This window comes from Peromyscus eremicus, chromosome 20 (genome assembly GCF_949786415.1).
Source record: "Peromyscus eremicus chromosome 20, PerEre_H2_v1, whole genome shotgun sequence".
NCBI lineage: Eukaryota > Metazoa > Chordata > Mammalia > Rodentia > Cricetidae > Peromyscus > Peromyscus eremicus.
The window spans coordinates 23156246-23177053 of NC_081436.1; the positions used below are offsets into that span (position 1 = coordinate 23156246).

The window sequence follows — 20808 nt, forward strand, 5'->3', positions numbered from 1 at the left end:
AAAGGGAAAGGAGGGGAGAAAAAAAGCCCACCCCCCCCACCCCCCAGCCTCGTTGCAACGAGTACGCCGGAGCAGCCGCAGCTCGCAACCCGCAGAGGACGCCCAGAGCAGCGAGCCGGTGGGCGGATCGACCGACTGACCCGCGCCGCGTCCACCTGTCGGCCCGGGCCGGCCCAGAGCGCAGTGGGCGCGCCGCGCGCTCGGAGCAGCCGTGCCCGCCGCTCGGGCCCCGCGCCAGGGCGCACACGCTCCCGCCCCGCCACCCGGCCCGGGCGGGAGTTTGCACCTCTCCCTGCCCGGGTGCTTGGGCCGCCGCTGCAAAGCCAACTTTGGAAAAAAGTTTTTTGGGGGAGACTTGGGCTTGGAGGTGCTCAGCCCTGCGCTTTCTAATCTGGGGAGCCTTTTCAAAAAATGTTGCAAAAAAGCTAAGCCAGCGGGCAGAGGAACACGCCTTTAGCGGGCGAGTGAAGACGAACCATCGACTGCTGTGTTTCTTTTCCTCTCGGAGGTTGGAGTCCCCTGCGCGCCCCCACACGGCTAGACGCCTAGGCTGGTTCGCGACGCAGCCCCCCGGCCGTGGATGCTCGCGTGGGCTCGGGATCCGCCCAGGTAGCGGCCTCGGACCCTGGTCCCGTGTCCAGGTCCTCCCCAGCCCCCCAGCGACGGAGCCGGGGCCGGGGGCGGCGGCGCCCGGGGGCCATGCGGGTGAGCCGCGGCGGCGGCTGCAGCGGCCTGAGCGCCTGATCGCGGCGGACCCGAGCGGAGCCCACCCTCCTCCCCAGCCCCCCACCCTGGCCGCGGGGGCGGCGCGCTCCGTCTACGCGTCCGGGGCCCCGCGGGGCCGGGCCCGGAGTCGGCATGAATCGCTGCTGGGCGCTCTTCCTGTCTCTCTGCTGCTACCTGCGTCTGGTCAGTGCCGAGGTGAGTTGCGACGGCGGCCGGGGATAGATCCTTGCCTCGCCTCCCCAGCCCCCACGCCTGGCCGCCCCCTCCTCCCCCTGCAGTGAACTTTGGAGCCCTGCAGCGCGTGAGCTAGGCGCTGGGCACTGGGTGGCCCCAAGGGCTGGGAGGCCAGGTCCGGGGTTCTGGGCTCCATGAGGAGACAGCGGTGGGTTTCTCTTTACAGTGGACCAACATTTTAGCGTCCTAGAAGGTGTGTGTTGCCCTGTCCTCTGCTTCAGGAGCCAGAGCTCTTAAGCCCCTTCCCGGCCAGGGGAGAAGGGGTGGGGTGGTATCTAAGGTGCCTATGGCATCGCGACCTCCTGAGTCCACCTTGGAACCAGCCTGGGCTTTAGTTCTGCCCAGGACCCGGCCTGCCCTAGTGGTGTGCGCCCTCGAACTCAGGATATCCACGGAGACCTTTGGCGAGGGTTCTGGTCCCACCCAAGCTTCTGCGCTGGGCTGGGGTGGGCACCTCGGGGTCATGCTGGACGGTCCAAAAGCACCTTGTATCTTGGTGCAAGGGGGGCCAGAGAGAGACAGAGACACTAGAGAGACAGGCAGACAGACACATGGTAGGTTCAGACGCTTGAAGTAGAGACAGGACTTTGGAAGCGGGGGGAGGTTCTGAAGGAATCCAGCCCCAGGGGCTGTGTGTGTCTGAGGCCCGGCCATACCTGCGCCCGCGCCCTGCGCGAGGAAGCACCTCTCTCCCCCGCATGCAGGCTGCGGAGCGCGCGCCTGCAGAAGCCTAGCTGCAAGGGAGGTGGGGTATGGAAACGTCTGCTGGAGCGATCAGGTCGGATCGGTGTCCCTACCCCTCCCAGCCTCACGTAGCAGTGAGTTGGCAAGTCTACCGGGAATCCAGGTGGGAAGGGGGCGGGGCAGGAGGAGGCGCGAGCTAGAGCGAGGCAAGGGCCGGGAGAGCGGCGTGTCCGGGTCCCGTCCCGCCTCCGCCCGCTGAGGTCCGGAGCCCGCACCTAGTCGGCTGCGGGCAAGACCAGCCCGGTCGCCCGCAGCCAAGCGTAGGGGAGAGGCGGCGGCGGCGGCGGCAGCAGGGAAGGGGTTAAGGCGGAGGGCTCCGAGGCCGCGCGGCCCGACCTTGGGCCGCCGCCAGCGCAGGTTGTTTTGACCACGGAGGAGCCGTCGCCGTCTCCTTTTGTTCTTGGGGCTCCTCGAGGGCCGCCGGCCGCCCGCCCTGGGGGCCCCGCCCTTCCGCGGCCGCCCCCCGCGGCCGGAGCCCGAAAGAGAGCAAGCTGGGCATGGCCCTGCCGCTGCAGGCCCCTCGCGACGCCCCCTCCCCGCCTCGCCTGCAGCCCCCCGGGGCGCGGCCAGCTGTTGGGGAGGGGGACGCCGGGAGGCCCCAGCTGCCGCCTCGCCTTGCCGCGCCGCGGGGACCTGGGGGCTGGCCCGGTGCCAGGGCGTCCTGAGAACGGCGGCGCCCCGCGGCTGCTCTCTGCAGCCCACCCCGCCCGGCCCCCGACTCGCTCACTCACCCCACGCATGCACACTCCTGGCCGGAGGCGATGCTGCGCTCCCGCGGGCGGGCGCGCAGAGCGACGGGCACGCACTAAGGCGGCCAGGTCGCGCGCCCGCCGCCACGCCCGTGCACACGCGGGACACACGCGCGCGCGCGGCCCGAGTACACGTGCGCTCACACACCCACGCACGCACGCAGCCACGCACAGCCCCTCTGTACACTCAGTGCCAGGTGCCCGCCCCCACGCAACAGGTGGGCTTGCCGTGGGCCCTGGCACCTCGCCGCCTCTGTACCCACCTCATTTCCTTCCTGGGGGGGTCTAAGAAGGAAGGGACAACTCCAGATCCTGATCTGGACTCCACAGCACCCATTTTTGTCCTGGTTAGAGCAGCTTGGCACCCCTCAAACTTTGCCCCTTTGTAACGGGTTTTCAACCACCCCTACGTGGCTGACGGTGATGTTGGAGTGACCCTGGAGTGCAGGGATAGCCAGGCATTTTTCATTTCAAATAAGCGCCCATTTGACCTCCAAGACAGAGGATGCTGCTTACCTAATGAGTGTGTTCCCTATACCCTCCCTACTTGGCTAATGCTGGCAAGGGTGTGGAGCCCGGCGTTCTGGTGGGCTCTGCTGGATATGTAGCATTTGGGTGAGGTTTCCCAGGCCCTCTTACCATCCCAGCTGCCTCCAGCAGCACCCCACCACTCCCATGAATATTCGCATTGGGGACTGAGGCTGCAACCCTCAGAAACTCATCCTTGCTCCTACATAGACTACTTCTGGGACCCCAATTGCACTGTTTTGCAGTTGACTTTCCTGATAAGGATGAGGAGTGCTAGACTGAAATCATCAGGACCTGGCCCCATGGGAACCGGACCAGGCAAGCTCCTTAATCACAGTGCAGGGAGACACGAGGAGGGCTCGCTTCTGGAGGTGACCCCGAAATTGGCTGTTTAGATGGAGGCCTAGGGGTTGGAAGCAGGCTGGTAGTGTTGAGACAGGGCTGGAGAGTCTGAAAAGGCTGCTGAGGCCCCCATCTCCATCAGCTGAGCTGGCTTCCCAGAAGGTGACTGTCATGTGACAATCTGTCTGCCTCAGCACCCTTCTGCCGGGAAGGAGTGGAGGAGCCCCGTAAGCCACCAGCTACCCAGTCTCCTTCTGGCTTGCTAATGGCCACAGGGGGTGGGGAAACCCACTTGCTGGAATCCCCCTGCCTGGAAGTGTGAAAGTCAAGGTCGGATAGATTCTGGAGGCTGTAGTGCAAGAGCCAGGAAATACATGCGTGGAGGAATTAATTCAAGGTGTTCACGTTGGATTCATAATGCCCTCCCTCTTTTGATGTTTTTTCCTGTGATATATTTTCTTCCCAATTTTTTTATTTGAGACAGGGTCTCACGTAGTCCAGGCTACCCTCCAGCTCACTGTATATGTGGGAATGGCCTTGAACCTTTGATGTATCCCAGCCTCCACCTCTAGAGTTACAGGTGTGCACTATCATGCCTGACTGTGACGGCTTTTCAAGTTTTGGTTTATTTAGCTGTCTGTTACCTGCTCTCTCCCACGAACTGGAAACTACACTGGAGAGATTTTTGTCTTGATTCCCACTGTGTTAGTGGGGTGCTTGAAGTCTGGACCATCACCAAATAAGTGTGGAAAGAGCTATGAATATTCGGTGGAGTGAGCCCAGGCCAGGGGTGCTTTATTAACACAGCCTCGACGAAGCCTGGCCCCTGAGGGCAGCCACCCATGGAACAGTGCACTGTGGGCATCTGGCTTGTAAGGCTGCTCTTCCCCCGTGGTGAGATGTTAGAATACACTCCTCTCTGTCTTGGGACCTGGACTGTCAGTGGGGAGGAAGGAGGTGGAAAGACACAGAAGGAGAAGCAGGCTGGGCCTCAGTTTCTCCCACCTAACATGTGGAGCAGATTGGACTCATTCAGTGTTGTGAATAATAGGGGAATTGGTGCCTCTCGAGTTGAGGTGGAGGGGCAGTGATGGCAAGGGGGCACCAGGGTGGCACATCGTGGAGACAGGTCCTTTTCTTCCAGCTTTGACATTTTCTTCTCTTGCTCTAGCAGAGATAGAGGAGGTTGCTGGGCTGGGCTGGGGTTGCAGGAACAAGTGGAGACTGAGGGAGAGGTTAGTCCCAGGAACCAGGATGGGGGCTGCTGGGTAGAAAAGCTGGCTCCAGGAGGCCTCTGTGTTGTGCCCAGAAAGGGCTTCTTCAAAGAGCTCGTCTTTGCCATCTCGTCTAAATACGGCCTGAGACGCAAGCAGGCAAGCAGGCGGGCTTAGGAGGCCTTGTCAGCTTCTGCCTTTGCCAGCCACAGACAACGCCCTGGGTGCTGGGCAGAGAGCCCATCTCCCTCATTACAGTGGCAGCAGGCTGCGGAGTGTGTATCTGTCTGTGTGTGTGCGTGTGTGTGCTGTGCTGGGGCCCAGGTGGAGGAGGGTGGGGTTCAAGCCCTTTTGATCTGCCAGCCTGGCTGAGAGCAGGTAACTCACCTGGCCTCACGCTAGCTCGTGCCTCCTGCAGCTGGCGTTGGGGGCGGGGCGGGGAGGAGGCCGTTTCTCTTGGCTGCCAGGCTGGCGTGGCCCCAACTGCTTCCATGCCACACCCTTGTCCTACCCGGAGTCCCAGGTCTGAGATCTGGGGCGGCAGCTTCAAGCTGTCAGGTTCCTTTCCTGTGCATGGGGGTGCCCACCTAGAGGCTTCTGGGGCAGCTTCTTCAAGCGGTTAGGTTTCCTTTCCTATGTATAGGGTGCCCACCTAGAGGCTTCCAGAACCTGTGGCCGAAAATTCAGGCTTCAGCAGCTCCATTTTGGGGGTGGGTTACGTGCAAACACAGGGACTCTGACTGCAGACATGTGCTCCGGAGAATCTACCCAGAGCACTGCATCCTGGAGTGGACCTCAGGCTAACTAACTGTTCACACCCCCAGCCCCGGAAGAGACCCACCAGCCCACGGGGCACCTGGTAGTGTCAGTGTGGAGCTAGGTACTGTTTCCTGTGGCCCAGCGTGGGGGATAGTGCAAAGCCACACTCTGTCCCGGGGGACCGCAGCTCTCCACCCACCTGTCACCATCCTTGAAAGTACTGTGAGCGTCTGGCCCAGGACATGTGTGCGGGGCTGCCCTCAAGGAGCCATATAAAGAGTTGGTGAGGACAGCAGTTACAGATCGTGACATGCCCTTTATTTAGGGCTGCTCTGCTCTGTACAGTTACACTTAACCAGGGACCCCAGGGCCAGCTGTGGTCAACCCCATTTAAGGGAGGAGGAGGACACCATTTGTTTTCAGTGGTGCGGGGACTGAACCCAGGACCTCACCAGTGCTAGGCAATCATTCTGTCACTGAGCTGCACACTCAAGCCCTTTCTTTGTTTATATTCTGTGACAGGGTATTGCTCAGTGTCCCAGGCTGGCCTTGATTTTGTTCCATAGCCCAGGCTGGCATTGAACTTATTCTTTAGTCCAGGGTGACCTTGAACTTGCAATCCTTCTGTCTTCAGCCTTCCAGTAGTTAGGATTATAGGCCTGTGCTATGATGTTCAGTTGAAGGTAAAGTTTTTGATGATTTATTCTGAGCACCCTGGTTCCCTTTACCCGGGGAGCCCTGGCTTTCCTCTATTGTGGGTTTCTCTCCCCTGGCACTGTGAGTATTTGGGGCCAGTGATGCTGTATCCCTGTGTGACATCCTGCATACTGTGGGATGGTGAATAGCATCCCTGCTTCTCTACCCACGGACGCCAGCAGCCTGTCTCTAGCCATGACCACCAAAAATGTCTTCAGATGGTGTCAGTGTCCCCGGGGTGCCATCACTGTAATTGAGACCATTGCTGAAAGAAGAGATGGAGCAAGGACCCAGCAGGAATCTCAAATGATGCTGGGACCAGTGGCGTCGGAACAGAGGGGAAGCATGCTTGAACTGTTTTTGGTGGGCCGGGAGAGGGTAGGCATGCTATGGCCTGTGCCACCAACTGGTTACCTAGACTTGTGGCTGTGGACTAATTTCAATGAGCCTCAGTTTTCCCATCTGGAAGATGGGACTAACGATAATGTTAGGCTCAGGATTGTACTTTGTGCATCATTTTGTTCAGCCAGTGGCATAAAGGATTACACCTGAGAGGACCCCCGACCCCCGAAGAGAAAGGGACAGTCCTTCACAAATTTGCCAGTATCTATTGAGCACCAGCTGAATGCTTTTCTCACCTCCACGGTGTCCATCTGGGGTTTTCCCCGCTCAGCCTCAGGGGTGAGTTTGTCTTCATATGATGGCCTCCTTTGCTTGGTGGACTGAGGCCTGAGGTGTCCACTAGGCCTGTTCAGGGCTCAGCTTGCTCTGCCTCCCTGGCAGCTCCAGCCATCCCTTGAGTGGGCAAGGAGAGCCTGGCAGAAGTACCAGATTCCACCCCCTGCCCCCCAGACTAATTGAGTCACCATTCCAAACACCTCTCATTCCCTTGGGCAAGCAAGCCACCTTACACAGCCTGGCTGGGGCTAGCCTCTGTTCCTTCTGTCACCCCCAGGCAGAATTAGAATGCAATCAAATGTCCTAACATCCCCAGTTCATAGATAAGAGCCAAGACCAGAGAGAGGCAGTGGCCAGCTAGAGGTCACTCTGCAGATGGTATCAGCGTGAGGCAAGGAATCTTTGAATACCAGTTCTGAGTCTGGCTTTGCGTCATCTGTCCTGCACGTCTCTGCCCAACTGTGAAGCTGTAGACACTATAGGACACCAAGTCCCTGCCCCCCCCTCCCCTCCTTCAAACCTCTAACATCCCTAGGATACATGGAGGATTTGTAAACTCCATGATTGAACAAAGTGACCCAGATGCTGAATGGGTCCCAGGAGCCAGATTTCAAGGTGTTATGTCCCCTCAGCCCCCAGCCTGGTATCTTTCAGTTCCTAGGTTGACATGGGGGACAAGAGGTGGGTATGACTGAATCCCGGAGTTTTTCCTAAACATTACCACGAGTGTCAAGGATCACAAAGCTTTTTTTTTTTTTTTTTTTTTTTTGGTGATACTGGGTTTCTCTGTGTTGCTCAGGCTAGCCTGGAACTCCTAGGCACAAAAGATCTTCCTGCTAGGCATAGTAGCTCACATATTTATTTGTTTGTTTGTTTATTTTTTGTTTTGAGACAGGGTTTCTCTGTGTAGTTTTGGTGCCTGTCCTGGATCTTGCTCTGCAGACCAGGCTGGCCTCAAACTCACAGAGATCCCCTGGGCTCTGCTTCCGGAGTGCTGGGATTAACAGCATGTGCCACCACTACCCGGCAGTAGCTCACATCTTTAATCTCAGCATTTAGTAGAGGCAGGTGAATCGTTGAGTTAGTCTATGTGTCGAGTTCCAGGCTAGCTAGCCAGGGTAACATACTACCATGTCTCAAAAAAGAAAAACCCAGAGCTGTTACACAGAGAAACCCTGTTTCAAAAAACCAAACCAAACCAAACCAAACCAAAAACAAACAAACAAAACAAAAACAAAAAACAAAACTTAGATTTTCGGTTGTATGATAAAACACCATGGCCAAAAGCAACTTAGGGAGGACAGAGTCTGTGTCAGCTACAGTTCCACAGCACCGTCCAGCACCGAGGGAAGGCGCGGCAGAATCCTGGAAGCAGGAACTGAAGCAGAAGCCGTGGAGGGTGCTACTTACTGGCTTGCTTCTCATGCTTTGACAGGCCGCTTTCTTATAGTCCACAGGTTCACCAGCCCAGGGGTGGCACTACCCACCCCACAGTGATTTGGGCTCTCTTACATCAATCAATCAGTCAACCAATCAAGAAAATACATCCGGGGCTTGCCCACAGGCTAGTCCGATGGGGACATCTTCTGTCTGTCTGTCTTCTGTCTCTGTCTCTCTCTCTGTGTCTCTCTCTCTCTCTCTAAATCCTGGTGTGATCAGACACCAACAGCCTGGGTGTTGAACCTGGGTCCTCTGGAACATCCGTCAGTGCTCTTAACCGCTGAGCCATCTCTCTTCCCATGGGGACATTTTCTCAATTGAGGTTCTTTCTTCACAATTGGCTCTAGCTTGTGTCAGGTTGACAAAAACCAGCAAGGACACAAAAAAGAGATCTTCTTGCCTCAGCCTCCAGAGTAGCTTGGGACTACAGGTGGGCACCTGGCTCTCAGCAAGTGTCTGAGACACATAGCTTTGGAGGAGATTCCCGCCCCCACGCTAGCTGGCCAGGGGCAAGAGCTTCTTTTCCACCTTAGACAGTGAGAGAGCAGCACCCCTCCACCCCTAAACACACACACATACATACACACACACACACACACACACACACACACACACACACACCACACACCTGTGCTTAGTCAAAGCTCCGGTCCCAGGGTGGTTCAGTGAACATAGGGCAGGGCTTCTGCACTTCTTAGTCCAGGGAAACTGAGGCACAGAGTGGTTTAGCCCTCTCAGGGCTTCCCTCAGGCTGCGTGGTCTTGTCACAAGCCTGCATGTGTGTGTGCCCCGCATGTGTGTGCACTCATCGTGGTCCCAGCCCTCAGATGTATCTTGGCATCTGGCGCCTTTCCTTTGCCCCAGGACACTTCCCGGTCCCTTCTGCCCTCACCTCTCTCTCAGAGCTTTAGCAACAGGCTCTTCAGACTCCTGGGGCTATGTGGGATGTGGCAGTGACCTTTCTCTACAGCTGTGTGAATGTGATTGTGGGACCTGCGGTTTCCCTGGAGGAAGCTGGCTTGTAGTGAGGTCTGTTAAGGGTCTAACTAAGTTTCAAGTGTTTGGTGACAGGCCAGAGGGGTTCTAAAAATAGTTTGGTTGGGCATGGGGCATGCATGGGTAAGCTTTCAGGTTTCCCGGTTGGGCCTGAGGATACCCTTATTTCCTCTTTGGCAGGGACTAAGTCGGTAGCACTGGGACACACAGCCTTCTGAGACCACACAACTCAGCAAGCATTAAGCACCTCTTGGGCTGCCTGGGCTGGAGTACACACGTCACTGTCATTGTCTGAGTGAAACCTCTGTTCACACTGGGTTTGGGGGCCCTGCACAAACAGTGTGTGTGTGTGTGTGTGTGTGTGTGTGCGCGCGCGCGCGCGCATGTCTTAGCTACCAGGTATAAAAGGAAAGTATCGAGAAATGAGATTTTTGGAGTTTCTCCAGGACCTGTGATCTGATTGGGGGGAGACAGATGTAGACAAGCCGGTGGAGCTGGGGGCAAGTCTGGATACTGTGGAGGGCTAGGGTGGGGCGTCTCAGCCTGGATTTAGCTCTTCAAGCCGTTGGGCCTCTGTGTTCCTGGCTCAGCTTTGGATCCCACCTACTCCAGCCTCACTGTCTGTTTGTTGGGGACAGGGGGGCCTCGTAGGAGAAAGCGTGTAGTTGGCCAGCCTTGTGAGTCCTCACCCGAGCTGACTCAGTTCCTGGTGTCTGCCCAACAGGGGGACCCCATTCCCGAGGAACTCTATGAGATGCTGAGTGACCACTCTATCCGCTCCTTCGACGACCTTCAGCGTCTGCTGCATGGAGACTCCGTAGGTAAATCGGATCCTCCTCCAGAACCTCAGCCTCCACGGGTGCTTGGGAAAGTGGGGAGGGCCAGGTGGGGACATCCCTCTTGACATAAGGAAATTAGATCCGTGGCACATCCCAGTGAAGGCCTGACCACACCTACCCAGGGCAGGGCAGAGTAGGCAGACGGGTTGGTACCTGAGACATGGGGTGTGGGAGAAATAGCACCCACGTGTGACTCTGGCTTGGTGCAGAGGGTGGGGTTCCCGGAGCAGGGCGGGCAGAGAGAAAGCTCTTAGGGCATGTACTGAGTACCTATCCAGGTGTGGACCCAGCTGAAGAGGGTAGGGCTATAGAAGCCATCTCCCTGCCCCTCTGGCCCAGCGCCTGGTCATCAAGGTCTCCTGGGGACACCTGGCCAGGACCAGCTGGCAGCTCTGCCCATGCCCAAGAGTGTACCGGGCAAATGGGCACGTGCTTGGTGGCACACACGTGGCGGGGCCGGCGGGTTGGGCTGGGAATGTATTTATAAATGCAGTCTTCAGAGCAAATTCCATTCTATTCTAACCTCTGGCCTGGTCCCTGGAGTCCTGTTCAGCAGCCCCCCCACCCCCACGCACCCGCGGGCCCTTGTCCCTCTGGGGTCCTGTCTCTTTGTCACTTTGTAATCCTTGCCCAGACGCTATCTACGGGGGAACAGCGTTTCCTGCCTTTGTTTCCTCTCTCCGTTGGGCCCCTGGCTCCTTCTCAAAAGCATTCCCGGGCCCTTTCAATACCGCCTGGGCTGGGGGGTGGCAAGGCAGGCGGGAGGGGGCCCCAGCTGGGCCCACCTATTGTTCACCAGGGCCCCCACCCGATGTCTCCCACCCGTGCCCGGCTGGCCAACCCTGGCCACACAATGGGGCAACTTCCAAATTTAGCCTTCTTGCTGTTTCTTTCCAAGGCGCTCTGCGGCCCAGCTCAGGCAGCCCCTCCACACCCCTGGCGGGGGTCGGGATCTTGGATGTGAGGTTTTTCAATAGCAGGCCTGTTTCGAGGCAACCATGTGGCTATTTTTTCCTAATCAACTTAACCTTTCCACAAAGCACATCTCTCCCCATCTCCTCCCCACCAGACATTCCAGAGATGGCAGGAGAGAAAGGAAGAGAATAAGGGACAGACAGACAGGCTGACGTGTGGTCAACACTGTTGGGTTGGACAAAGCAGACCAGTCAAATCAGTCAGTTGGCGATCTGCAGGATTCCTGGGACCCTAGATGGGGTGGCAGCTGGCAGAAGCCTTTGCTTTTGATGGGACCAGTGGGCTGGGGAAGATGTATGAGCCCCAGGGTGCCATAGGGAGGTGGCAGAGTCTCAACTCCAGCGTCCCTCAGTGCATTTGCTGTTCCTCACTAGTGAGGGAGACAAAAGGGGCTATCCACCTTCAAGATCAAGTTCAAAGTCTCCTCACCACTCTCTGCTCCTAGTAATACTAGGCAGCCCTGGCCAATGTCTTAGGACAGCGAGGTGTGGGGGTGGACATGTCACCAAGGAGAGCTGGTAGCCCTGACAGGAAAGGACTCCAGCTTAGAGAAGGGAGCTTTGGCTAGTGACAGGAAGATGCAAGCTGAGGGGAGAGCCGACCTAGTGTGGCTGGCGCAGGCCCCCACCCGTCCACCCCCTTCCCTCTCCACCCTTTCTCTGCAGACCAGTAGGGCCATTGTCAAAGCTCCAGAAGGCTGGACTGGGCCTGCTAGCCCCGAGGGGATTCTGGGAATTTCTCCATTCAGCACTTCCTATGGGAACGCTTTGGAGGGCACTGGGAACTGGCCTCCAGTGCTCTGGGTCCCTGCTCCACCCTGGAGGCTGAGGAGGGTTCGCTGACAGTAGCAAAGGGTTATTTTTAACTCCAGTTGACATGGGTTCTGGCCAAAAATGGGGCTAAAAACCCAGAGTGAGGCTGGAGGCTCCCAAAGATGCCGTCAGGCCCCACCAGCCCCACTAAGCCGTTCATCTGCCCAAGACTTTGCCGGCTTGCCTCTTCAGGGCCAGGGATCTCAGGTTTAGAGAGCACTAAGGGCAGGGTCTCAGAGTGTGGAGATGCTATCCTCAACCCAGTCCTGTGGTAGCAGCCTGGGCCAGCATGCCTGACGGTGCTTTCTCTTGCAGATGAAAATGGGGCTGAGCTGCACCTGAACATGACCCAAGCACACTCTGGAGGCGAACCAGAAAGCTCTTCTAGAGGAAGGAGGAGCCTAGGTAATACCAAGGGTCCAGCCCCTCAAAGGGTGGCCCCTCAAAGGGTGGGATCCGGGGAAGAAAAGCCAGGGCACGCAGCCATTCTGGATTGGGAGTCACCTCCCAAATCCCTTCCCTACTGTTAGGACTGAATGAGACGTATAGCTATCTTTGAAGTTGAGTTACCATTTCCTCTGCCCCATGTTATGCTTTTAAAATACAATGGTTTGGGTCTTTTGTTTTCGAAACAGGGTTTTACCACACAGCCCTGGCTAGCCTGGAACTCACGAGGTAAACCAGACTGGTCTCAAATTCACAGAGATCTGCCTACCTCTGCCTCTGCCTTTACACGCAATTGCTTCCCCACGCCAACTCTGGAATAGATGTGGTTAGCTCCACTCCAGAGGCCTAAAAACCAGGGTGGGGAAACTGGAATGGAAGGACTGAGGTCAGAGGGCTTATTCGTCACACTTGAGCTCAAGGTATTCCGGGTGGGTCCTCTGTCCACTGTGGCCCAGGGCTGCACTGTGGCCTAAAGCAGAGGCGCCAAGCCAAGCTTAGGACTGCTGGTTGTTCCTTGGCAGAGACCAAGCCAGTGGATCTGTAGGCCTTAGAGAAGCTTTCTGGGGTGAAACAGGTGGCCACCTACAGTTTCCAAGTCGCCGGAGCTGTGGCTGGTGGAACCTCTGACGGGTCTCCAAGCCTCTGAACCTTTCTCTGTAGGTGATTGAGCACCTGCTGTAGGCTTCATCCTCCTTCCTCTCAGCTCAGGTGAGAGGCATAGCTCTGCTGTTACCCCATTTCACAGATGAGGTAGATGAGGCTTTGAAAGAGCCACTTAAGAATAGACCAGTGCGGTGGTGGCGCACGCCTTTAATCCCAGCACTCCGGAGGCAGAGCCAGGCAGATCTCTGTGAGTTCGAGGCCAGCCTGGGCTACAGAGTGAGCTCCAGGATAGTCAGAGCTATCCTGGATAGTTTTGTCTTGAAAACAACAAACAGTAATAAAAGGCCAGTGCAAGCCAGCAGGCTAACAGTGGAGGAGGACTTAGGTAGGCCAACCACACAGCTGTGTGAATCTGAACAATTGGGATCCAGGACGACTGGACAGGTGTGCACTAAACATTTACAAGATCACATGGGATGGTCTAGCCTGATGCTGACCATGCTTCTTGGCGGGTAGATCTCTCTGTCCTCATTTTCAGATGGGATAAACTGAGGCTCAGGGTGGTCCAGCCACCTACCCAAGTTCAGGGCTATCTGGATGGGGGTGTGGTTCCAAAGGAGACAGCCCTCTCCTGACAGGCCTCCTCCCACCCAGGTCCCCTGGCAGCCGCAGAGCCCGCGGTAATCGCCGAGTGCAAGACGCGCACAGAGGTGTTCCAGATCTCGCGGAACCTCATCGATCGCACCAACGCCAACTTCCTGGTGTGGCCGCCCTGCGTGGAGGTGCAGCGCTGCTCTGGCTGCTGCAACAACCGCAACGTGCAGTGCCGAGCCTCGCAGGTGCAGATGCGGCCGGTGCAGGTGCGCAGACTCCGCCCCGCCCCGGGCCAGGCCCCGCCCTAGGTCGAGCCCCGCCCCAGGGTTGAATAGCTTTTGCTGGGTGTTCCTGGGACGCGTGCACTCTCCAAGGCGTCTCAGACCGTAGTCACCCAAAGTCAGACAGGGTGCGACTGGGTATGCAGTGCTAAGTAATGGACCAATGTCACCTGCTCTACAGGGATACAATCCCACAGTGTTCCTGTCTTCAAACATCTGACACTTGAAAGAATGTTCAGGACAACTGCCCAGGCCCCGTCAATGCTCCACCATACTCAGGGACTCCTACACTTAGGGCTTTCATCTGTCTCGTTGGCAAGCATTGTCTTTAATGAAGGTGCCACAGAGTGTCCTCCAGGTGGCAAGCACCATAGGAACCAGGGCCCCCACTGGCAAATGGCCCGGCCCTGTGGCCACCTTGTTTTTTGGAGGGAGTAGGGCACAGATGCTAATCTGTAGGAGGGACCCAGAGGCTGTGTCTGAAGTGCCTGCTCTCATGTGGACAGGGCAGGGCACAGGCAGGCTCAGCTGCCTTCTAACTCTGGAAGAATAGGTCTCTGTACCCTGGGTCAGCCTTCCCTTTTCAGGTCCCCCTGGGCACACAGCACAAAGCGTGGCACCAGCCCTCCCTGTGCACTGTGTGGCCTTGCTCTTTTTCTGCCCTCTGCCTGTGGCCTGTGCCCAGTCTCCTGCCTGTCTTCCACTCCTGGCCTATCCCTGTGACCCAGATTACAAATGAATGACATGCTATGCGTCCCCACCCACTGTCACGGTATCTCCTGTCCCCAGCTTTAGGGAGAGACACCTGACAGCTGCCTTCCCGGTCGGTCCCAGCTTCACTTCTAGATAAGGCCTCTCTCGCTTCCTTCCAGATAACCATCTCCCCACCCCCCTGCTCCACTGCAGCCCCTGGCCTTGGCCAGTGCTCCAGGAATGAGGACCCACAGGACTCAGGCTCTACCCGGAAATGCCTTTCTCCCACTCTGGGGCGTCATAGTCGGGCGGGGAGGGGGAATCTGTTGCTACAGCAAAGCTAGAGGCCAGGTCAGCTGGGTCGAAGGGCTTGTTTTGATGGAAAAGCTCTGAGAGGAGCAGAGGGCAAGACCTCGCTATTGTTTGGTCCAGAGCCTCCCTCTGCAGACAGGCTTTTGGCTTTCGAGGAATGAGCTTAGCGCTGGAGACTGCCAGGCGTGTGAGACTGCTCCTGCCCGGGTGGCTTCTGCAGGGGCGTTCTGCGCGTTCTGTCCTTCAGGTGAGAAAGATTGAGATCGTGCGGAAGAAACCGATCTTCAAGAAGGCCACAGTGACCCTGGAGGACCACCTGGCCTGCAAGTGTGAGACAGTAGTGACCCCTCGGCCTGTGACTCGAAGTCCTGGGACATCCCGGGAGCAGCGAGGTAAGCCACCTTCCTAAGGGTTGCTCTGCCTGTGGGGGCTCTGCCTCTTTTCCTTGTCACGGCTGGGAAAGGGGTGGGTCTCCAAATAGGAGTCAGGAGGCGGGGGAGAGCAGGGAGAGTGGTTGCTGAGCAAGCATGAGGACCTGAGTTTGAATCCCTGGTAGGCCATCCCAGCACTGGGAAGGCGGAGATAGGTGGATCCCAGGGGAGCATCAGATGCCAGTCTAGCTGTTGATGAGCTCCAGGTTCAGAGTCCCTGTCTCAAAAAAGTAAGGTGAAGAGCAATTGAGAAGGACACTTGACGTCGGCCTCTGACTTCACATGTGTGCCTGTGTGCACGAGTACACACACACACACACACACACACACACACGCACCTGAACCCACACAGAGCATATACCACACGCACACACACACACACACACACACACACACACACACACAAATTATTAATGGAGATCAGATGGATAGATCTCTGGTTCAATTTATTTGAGACTTTTGATCTCACTGAGAACAATCTAGATTCTTCCCAGCCTAAATGAGGCTGCAGCCCTGCCCTTGCTACCAACCAGTCCCCTTCACTTACGCTATCTACTGGAGGTACACAGGTAAAAGGCTGGGCATCTGTATAGCTGGGACGTGACGGGTGGGTCTGACGTTCAAGCATCCATCAGGTGAGTTCATGTCTTCGGTTCCACAAGCGTCAGGCAGTTAGATTTGAGTTGAAAAGTCTCAGAGGCTCCTCCTGTTTGTAGTGGAGGTACTTGAGGTTCAAAGATGCTGGGGTCTTGCTCCAGGTCACACAGCCCATCCTAGGCCAGTGGTGCCCCAGAATTCCCTGCCTGGCTCTTCCCTCACCCTGGCCGCTCTCTTTGGCTTTCCCTCACCTGCTTTACCATCTGTACTATAGAAGAACTCGTAAGTGTTAGTACTGGAGTGTTCAGAATCCTGAGGGGCTCTTCCAGGTTTATCTCTAGTACAGCACACGTCAGTGCTGGTTCTTTGGTTCTCAGACTCAAACCTCTATCATTTGTGAGTTGGGTGAATTGGCTCAGGCTTGGACCAGCCCAGCCTCCTGCACATTGCCTGGCCTTGGGGGTAGAAGTTCTCTGGGGGTGTGGGCGGGGCTTATCCATGGCCCTCCTGGGTGTCATCCCTCCAGAGAACCTGAGCTCCCCCAGATCTCTACACTGTAAGGAAAACTTTGTGTCTGCACCAAAGGGAGGCTGCCTCGCTAGCTGGAGGCCAGGGACTCTCTAGTGGCTCCCAGGAGGTGCTGGCCCCCTGCCCAGCTTTCCTGAGACCAGAAGGAAGAGAAATTGAGAGTCAGCCTGGCCCAGGGCTCCCAGGAACTCTCAGTTCAAGCAAGTGTTCGAAGTATGATGCACAGATAGATCCCAGAGCTTCAAACAGCTCTCTGCCTCAGTTTCCCCAACACTGTAGGACGAATAATTCCCACTGTGGAAATAAAGGAGCTTACGGTGGAGCCAGGTGTTGGCAGGTGCTTACCAAGGTTCTGGCTCTTTTGATGCACTTTCTCAACCCTGGGAGGTCACGGCTGCTTTAAAGGCATGGGCACAGAGTGGTTACGTGACTTGCCCCATGGCACACAGTCCCTGACCCCCTGACTAAGCTGTGGCCCAGCCTTCCATTCTGCTTCTCAGAGTACCCAGGAATTTGAGTGACAGGCTCAGCTCCAAGCAAAGTCTGGTTCTGGCCCGAAACCCAGTGGCCTCCTCTTCACCTTATGGCGGGAGGTGCCAGAGGTCTCAGGAGGCGTGCTAGCCAGGGAGATGGGAAGAAAGAGGGTCACAGTGGTGACTGGCCACCAGTCACGCTGTACTGTGGCTGACCCTGACCCTGACCCTGACCCTGACCTAGGCTCCTTGGGTAGCTTGATCTTTCTGCCGTCCGGCTGTGGTGCAAGCCAGCCAGTCCCCAAATGACCTCTCTAGCCAGATTTTCCATGTGGTGAGACAAGGTGGCCAAACTACCAAGGTGGGTTGTGTCCATCCTCTGAAGATATGTACATGATGGGTCCATAGTGCCGGCAGGACCTCCTGTTGGGTCTGAAGGGTCTGGGGCCAGGCCTTCTGCAGGAAGTGGGAAAATCAGCCCCTCCGTCTCTAGGTAGTGACAAGGACTTGGGGGCCACATTGAAACATAACCTCCTGGGTCAGGCACTGCTTGGCCAGCCCTACTGCCATGTAATCCATTCCCCTTTCCCATGAGGGGGGCCATCCTCCTGCCTCACTCCCAGATAGAGAAACTGAGGCATAGGAAGGTTCAGTCACATCCCCAGAGCACACAGCGAGTGAGCAGTGGGGGCTTGGCTTTGACCTCGTGAAGTCTGACCTTGACCCTCCCCCTCTTCCTGAGCCAGCCCCAAGGCTTGCAGCAGGTGTTGGGGTACAAAGAGAATATACCCCATAACCGTCACATGCTGACAAACACTTTTTCTTCTGGAGCAGCCAAGACGCCTCAAACTCGGGTGACCATTCGGACGGTGCGAGTCCGCCGGCCCCTCAAAGGGAAGCATCGAAAATTTAAACACACACATGACAAGGAGGCATTGAAGGAGACCCTTGGGGCCTAGGGGCATCGGCAAGCGTGTGGGCAGGTAAGAACCGGGCAAGGAAGCCAAGGCTCAGACACCCTCTGGCTGTGGCTCAGAATTGGGGTGAGGGCCAGCGGGGGCTTTTGCTCCCTTCAACCCTGTCACCCCTGAGTTTTTCTCTTGCTGTACTGCGCCTCAACCTCTCCAAGAGGGTGTCTGTCCTACCATTCCAGTTCCCCAGGACTCCCCCATCCCAGCCCTGGGGCCTGCTGGAAGCGTGACAGCCAGAGAGCTCCAGTTCTTTGTCTTTATTGGGGGGCCTAGGAGCCGAGGGAGCGCCTGAGCCATCTCTGACCCCATGCCCCTCTGCTCTGCCCACAGGGTTATTTAATATGGTATTTGCTGTATCGCCCCCATGGGGTCCTTGGAGTGATAATGTTGTTCCCCCTGTCCGTCTGTCTCGATGCCTGATTCGGACGGCCAATGGTGCTTCCTCACCCTGCGGCGTGCCCCGGCCACCTCCACCAGCAGCAGCCCTCCGGCCTGCCCTGCGGCTCCAGAAGCAAACAAGGGACTCCATTCCATGCTGCTTCTTCCTGTGACCCCAAGAACCTGGGTCAAGTGTGCAGGAGCCTCAGGGGGGGCTTGGCCTGAGGACCTCTGCATGTCCTGCCTGGTTCCTGGACCCCTGGCCAGCCAGCAGGGAACACTTTCAGGCAGGCTAGGGTCCCTTGTAGTCCCGTGGCCAAGGCCACGTGGGGGAACATAGACGAGGAGGAGCCCTCATGGCACCCAGATCTGCCACTCATCTCCCCCTGTCCCCTCAGCCCGTAGTGGCGTTTCATTTCCTAAGTATGAAATCATGGAAGATATGAACTCCTCTGGGCAGGTGGCCACACACACGCCTTCTCTGATGGATTGGAGGTGCAGTGTGCTTGTGACCTGGGCCACGCCCCCTGCCTCTCTCCACCTCCCCTACGTTCACTTCTGTTCATTTCTCTACCTCCACTCCATGTCTTCTTCCTCATGTACCCTCCAGTCTGCTCCACCGTGGGGTGCTTGGATCCTGACTGAGGCTCTGAAGGACCCTGTCGTTCTTCCTTAGGACAGGAGTCCTGCCTGTCACTTCCCTCACTCGCACTTACAAGACTGCCGAGTAAGGCTGTGTGGGATGCGTGCTGCCCGTGGGCACTGCATGTGGAGGAGTCTGTTCACACCCTAAATACGGCCAATTTGTCTATTTATTGGGACTCTCTGGCAGATGTAGGTCAAGCCTCCGAGGAAAGGAAGCCTTGTTTTCATTCATACCGAGGCCCTGTGTGGACTGGCTGTGTGTGTCCTGACCAAGCCTGAAGCTCAGAAGGAGCTTGTGGTGCTGGGGAAGCAGTGCACTCGATGGCCTCTTGCCTCCGCTTCCCCCGCCTCCGCTTCAGCTGTCCCGGCAGGTGTGGGACGCCAGGTCATCCCCAAGGGAGGGCCAGGCAGCCCTTATTGCCCTCTCCTCTGCGTATACATTACCCCTCAGATCTCTGGTGGTTTTACCTGGTGGCTTCTTCCAGGAAGCTAGCGGGTAGACTGGAAGTGGGAGAGGGAGAACCCTAGAGCCCTCAGGAGGACTGGGGTTGATGCACCCACCTTCTGCCCTTCCCCTTCCCCGCATTTTTCCTTCCCCCTCCCAGGTCCACTTCCTTCAGTTTGTAAAGTTGGTGATTATATTTTTGGGGGCTTTCTTTTTATTTTTTAAATGTAAAGTTTATTTATATTCCGTATTTAAAGTTGTAAAAAAGAAAAAAAAAAAAAACACCACAAAACAAAACCAAGTGAATCTTCCGGAAGTCTGTCTGTTGGCATCGGGTGTGACAATTAACCTTTCCGTGTTGGCAGGATGCGCCAACAGCTTGCTACGTGTTCCTCTCACTCGGGGAGGCTAGGCACCATCGGGTATCCTCATGTGCACACACAGACACACACACTCTCACGTGTTCGTGAATATTTGGGCCTGGCTCCAGGGACAAGCCTCTGTCTCAGAGAGGGCGGGTTGGGCCTGGCCCCAGAGCAGGACCAACACCTTGGCCCTCTGGACCTGCTCTTCTGGAGAGACTCATTTCTGTTGAACAGGGGTCTCCAGGGGAATGAAGAACCCCAGTATTGTAAGTGGTATGTGTAGGGGACTGGAGGAGGCCCTGAGTGGGGGGCGCTGTGGAATTCATAGAAAAAGGACCAAGCATTGGGCTGGGCTCAGCCCTGAATCTGCTGTGTGACTTTAGGCCAGTCACAGCTTAATCTGGCCATAGAGCTGAGAAGGGAAGGAAAGGATTGGTGGCCGCCAAGGGCCAGCCCTGGGGTCCTGTGCCTTTTCTTCATCCTGTTCTTTTGGTGCTGGAGAGGGACCCGGCATGTGCTAGGCAAACAGACTCCCACCGAGCAACTCTCCAGCCTTACCGTCTTCTCTGCCCATAGAGCCGTGGACGCCAGCTTATAAAGAAGTATTCTGGGTCCTACTTACAGTGTAGAGTTGACAAGGAGCCCAGGAGAGGGGAATCGGCCTTACTGAAGGGATGACCGGAACCTAAAGTCATGCTGCCCTGAAGTGCTGGGCTCCATGTCGCTTGATCTGTGCAAGGGCAGCTGGAGGCCATCTTGGCTGAGGTGGAGGTTCCCATCGTTTATGTCTGACTCGATTCGTTCAGTCACACCCCTCAGGTCCTACCATAAGTGTCTGTCCCTGCCAGTGCTCCTAGAGCCACATGACTTGAGTCTATCCTGAGTCCCAACCTGTGCTAGAGCAGAGGGGTCTAGCCTATGGTGGTGAGTGGAGCTGAGGGAAATGTCTGGAATCTCCCAGCCGGCTTGACATTCTGATGGAGAGCCTCCCTTTCCCTGGACCCCCAATATCCAGTTTCCCAGACACCAGAGACAGTGCTGGTATGGGGGACGGGGAGAGAAAAAGTGGGAGGAGGCTCACCGGGATATAGAAATTGAGACAGCTGCGGGGCCCAGGGCATGGGACATCTTGACAGCTGCCAACAGCTGGGCTACTTTATGGATGATAGCAGGAACTTTCCAGAAGAGCTGCCTGGATCTTGCCAGGTAGCCACACTGAATCTGTGGACCCTCGGGGGCCTGGCGGGCCTTCAGATCATCAGATTAAAATGACATTCACCCCCCCAAAAAACTCTTCCACTGGGAAAGGCATT

At 56.8% G+C, this 20808-nt stretch overlaps 1 protein-coding gene across 1 annotated transcript; it reads left to right on the forward strand.

Annotated features, from left to right (window-relative positions):
- Nucleotides 1-9851: 9851 nt before the first annotated feature.
- Nucleotides 9852-19392, forward strand: Pdgfb (platelet derived growth factor subunit B). The gene is made up of 6 exons (XM_059247673.1): nucleotides 9852-9927; nucleotides 12048-12137; nucleotides 13437-13642; nucleotides 14910-15054; nucleotides 17526-17674; nucleotides 17993-19392. Exons 1-5 carry the CDS (start codon nucleotides 9861-9863, stop codon nucleotides 17648-17650), a joined length of 633 nt encoding a protein of 210 aa, XP_059103656.1. The 5' UTR covers nucleotides 9852-9860; the 3' UTR covers nucleotides 17651-17674; nucleotides 17993-19392.
- The last annotated feature ends 1416 nt before the right edge of the window (nucleotides 19393-20808 follow it).

Excerpts from the sequence above, each read along its gene's own strand:
- Pdgfb (XM_059247673.1), top strand. The coding sequence starts at position 9,861 with ATGCTGAGTGACCACTCTATCCGCTCCTTCGACGACCTTCAGCGTCTG. Across the intron at positions 9,928-12,047 it reads GCTGCATGGAGACTCCGTAG|ATGAAAATGGGGCTGAGCTG; the intron begins GTAAATCGGATC and ends TTTCTCTTGCAG. Across the intron at positions 12,138-13,436 it reads TAGAGGAAGGAGGAGCCTAG|GTCCCCTGGCAGCCGCAGAG; the intron begins GTAATACCAAGG and ends CCTCCCACCCAG.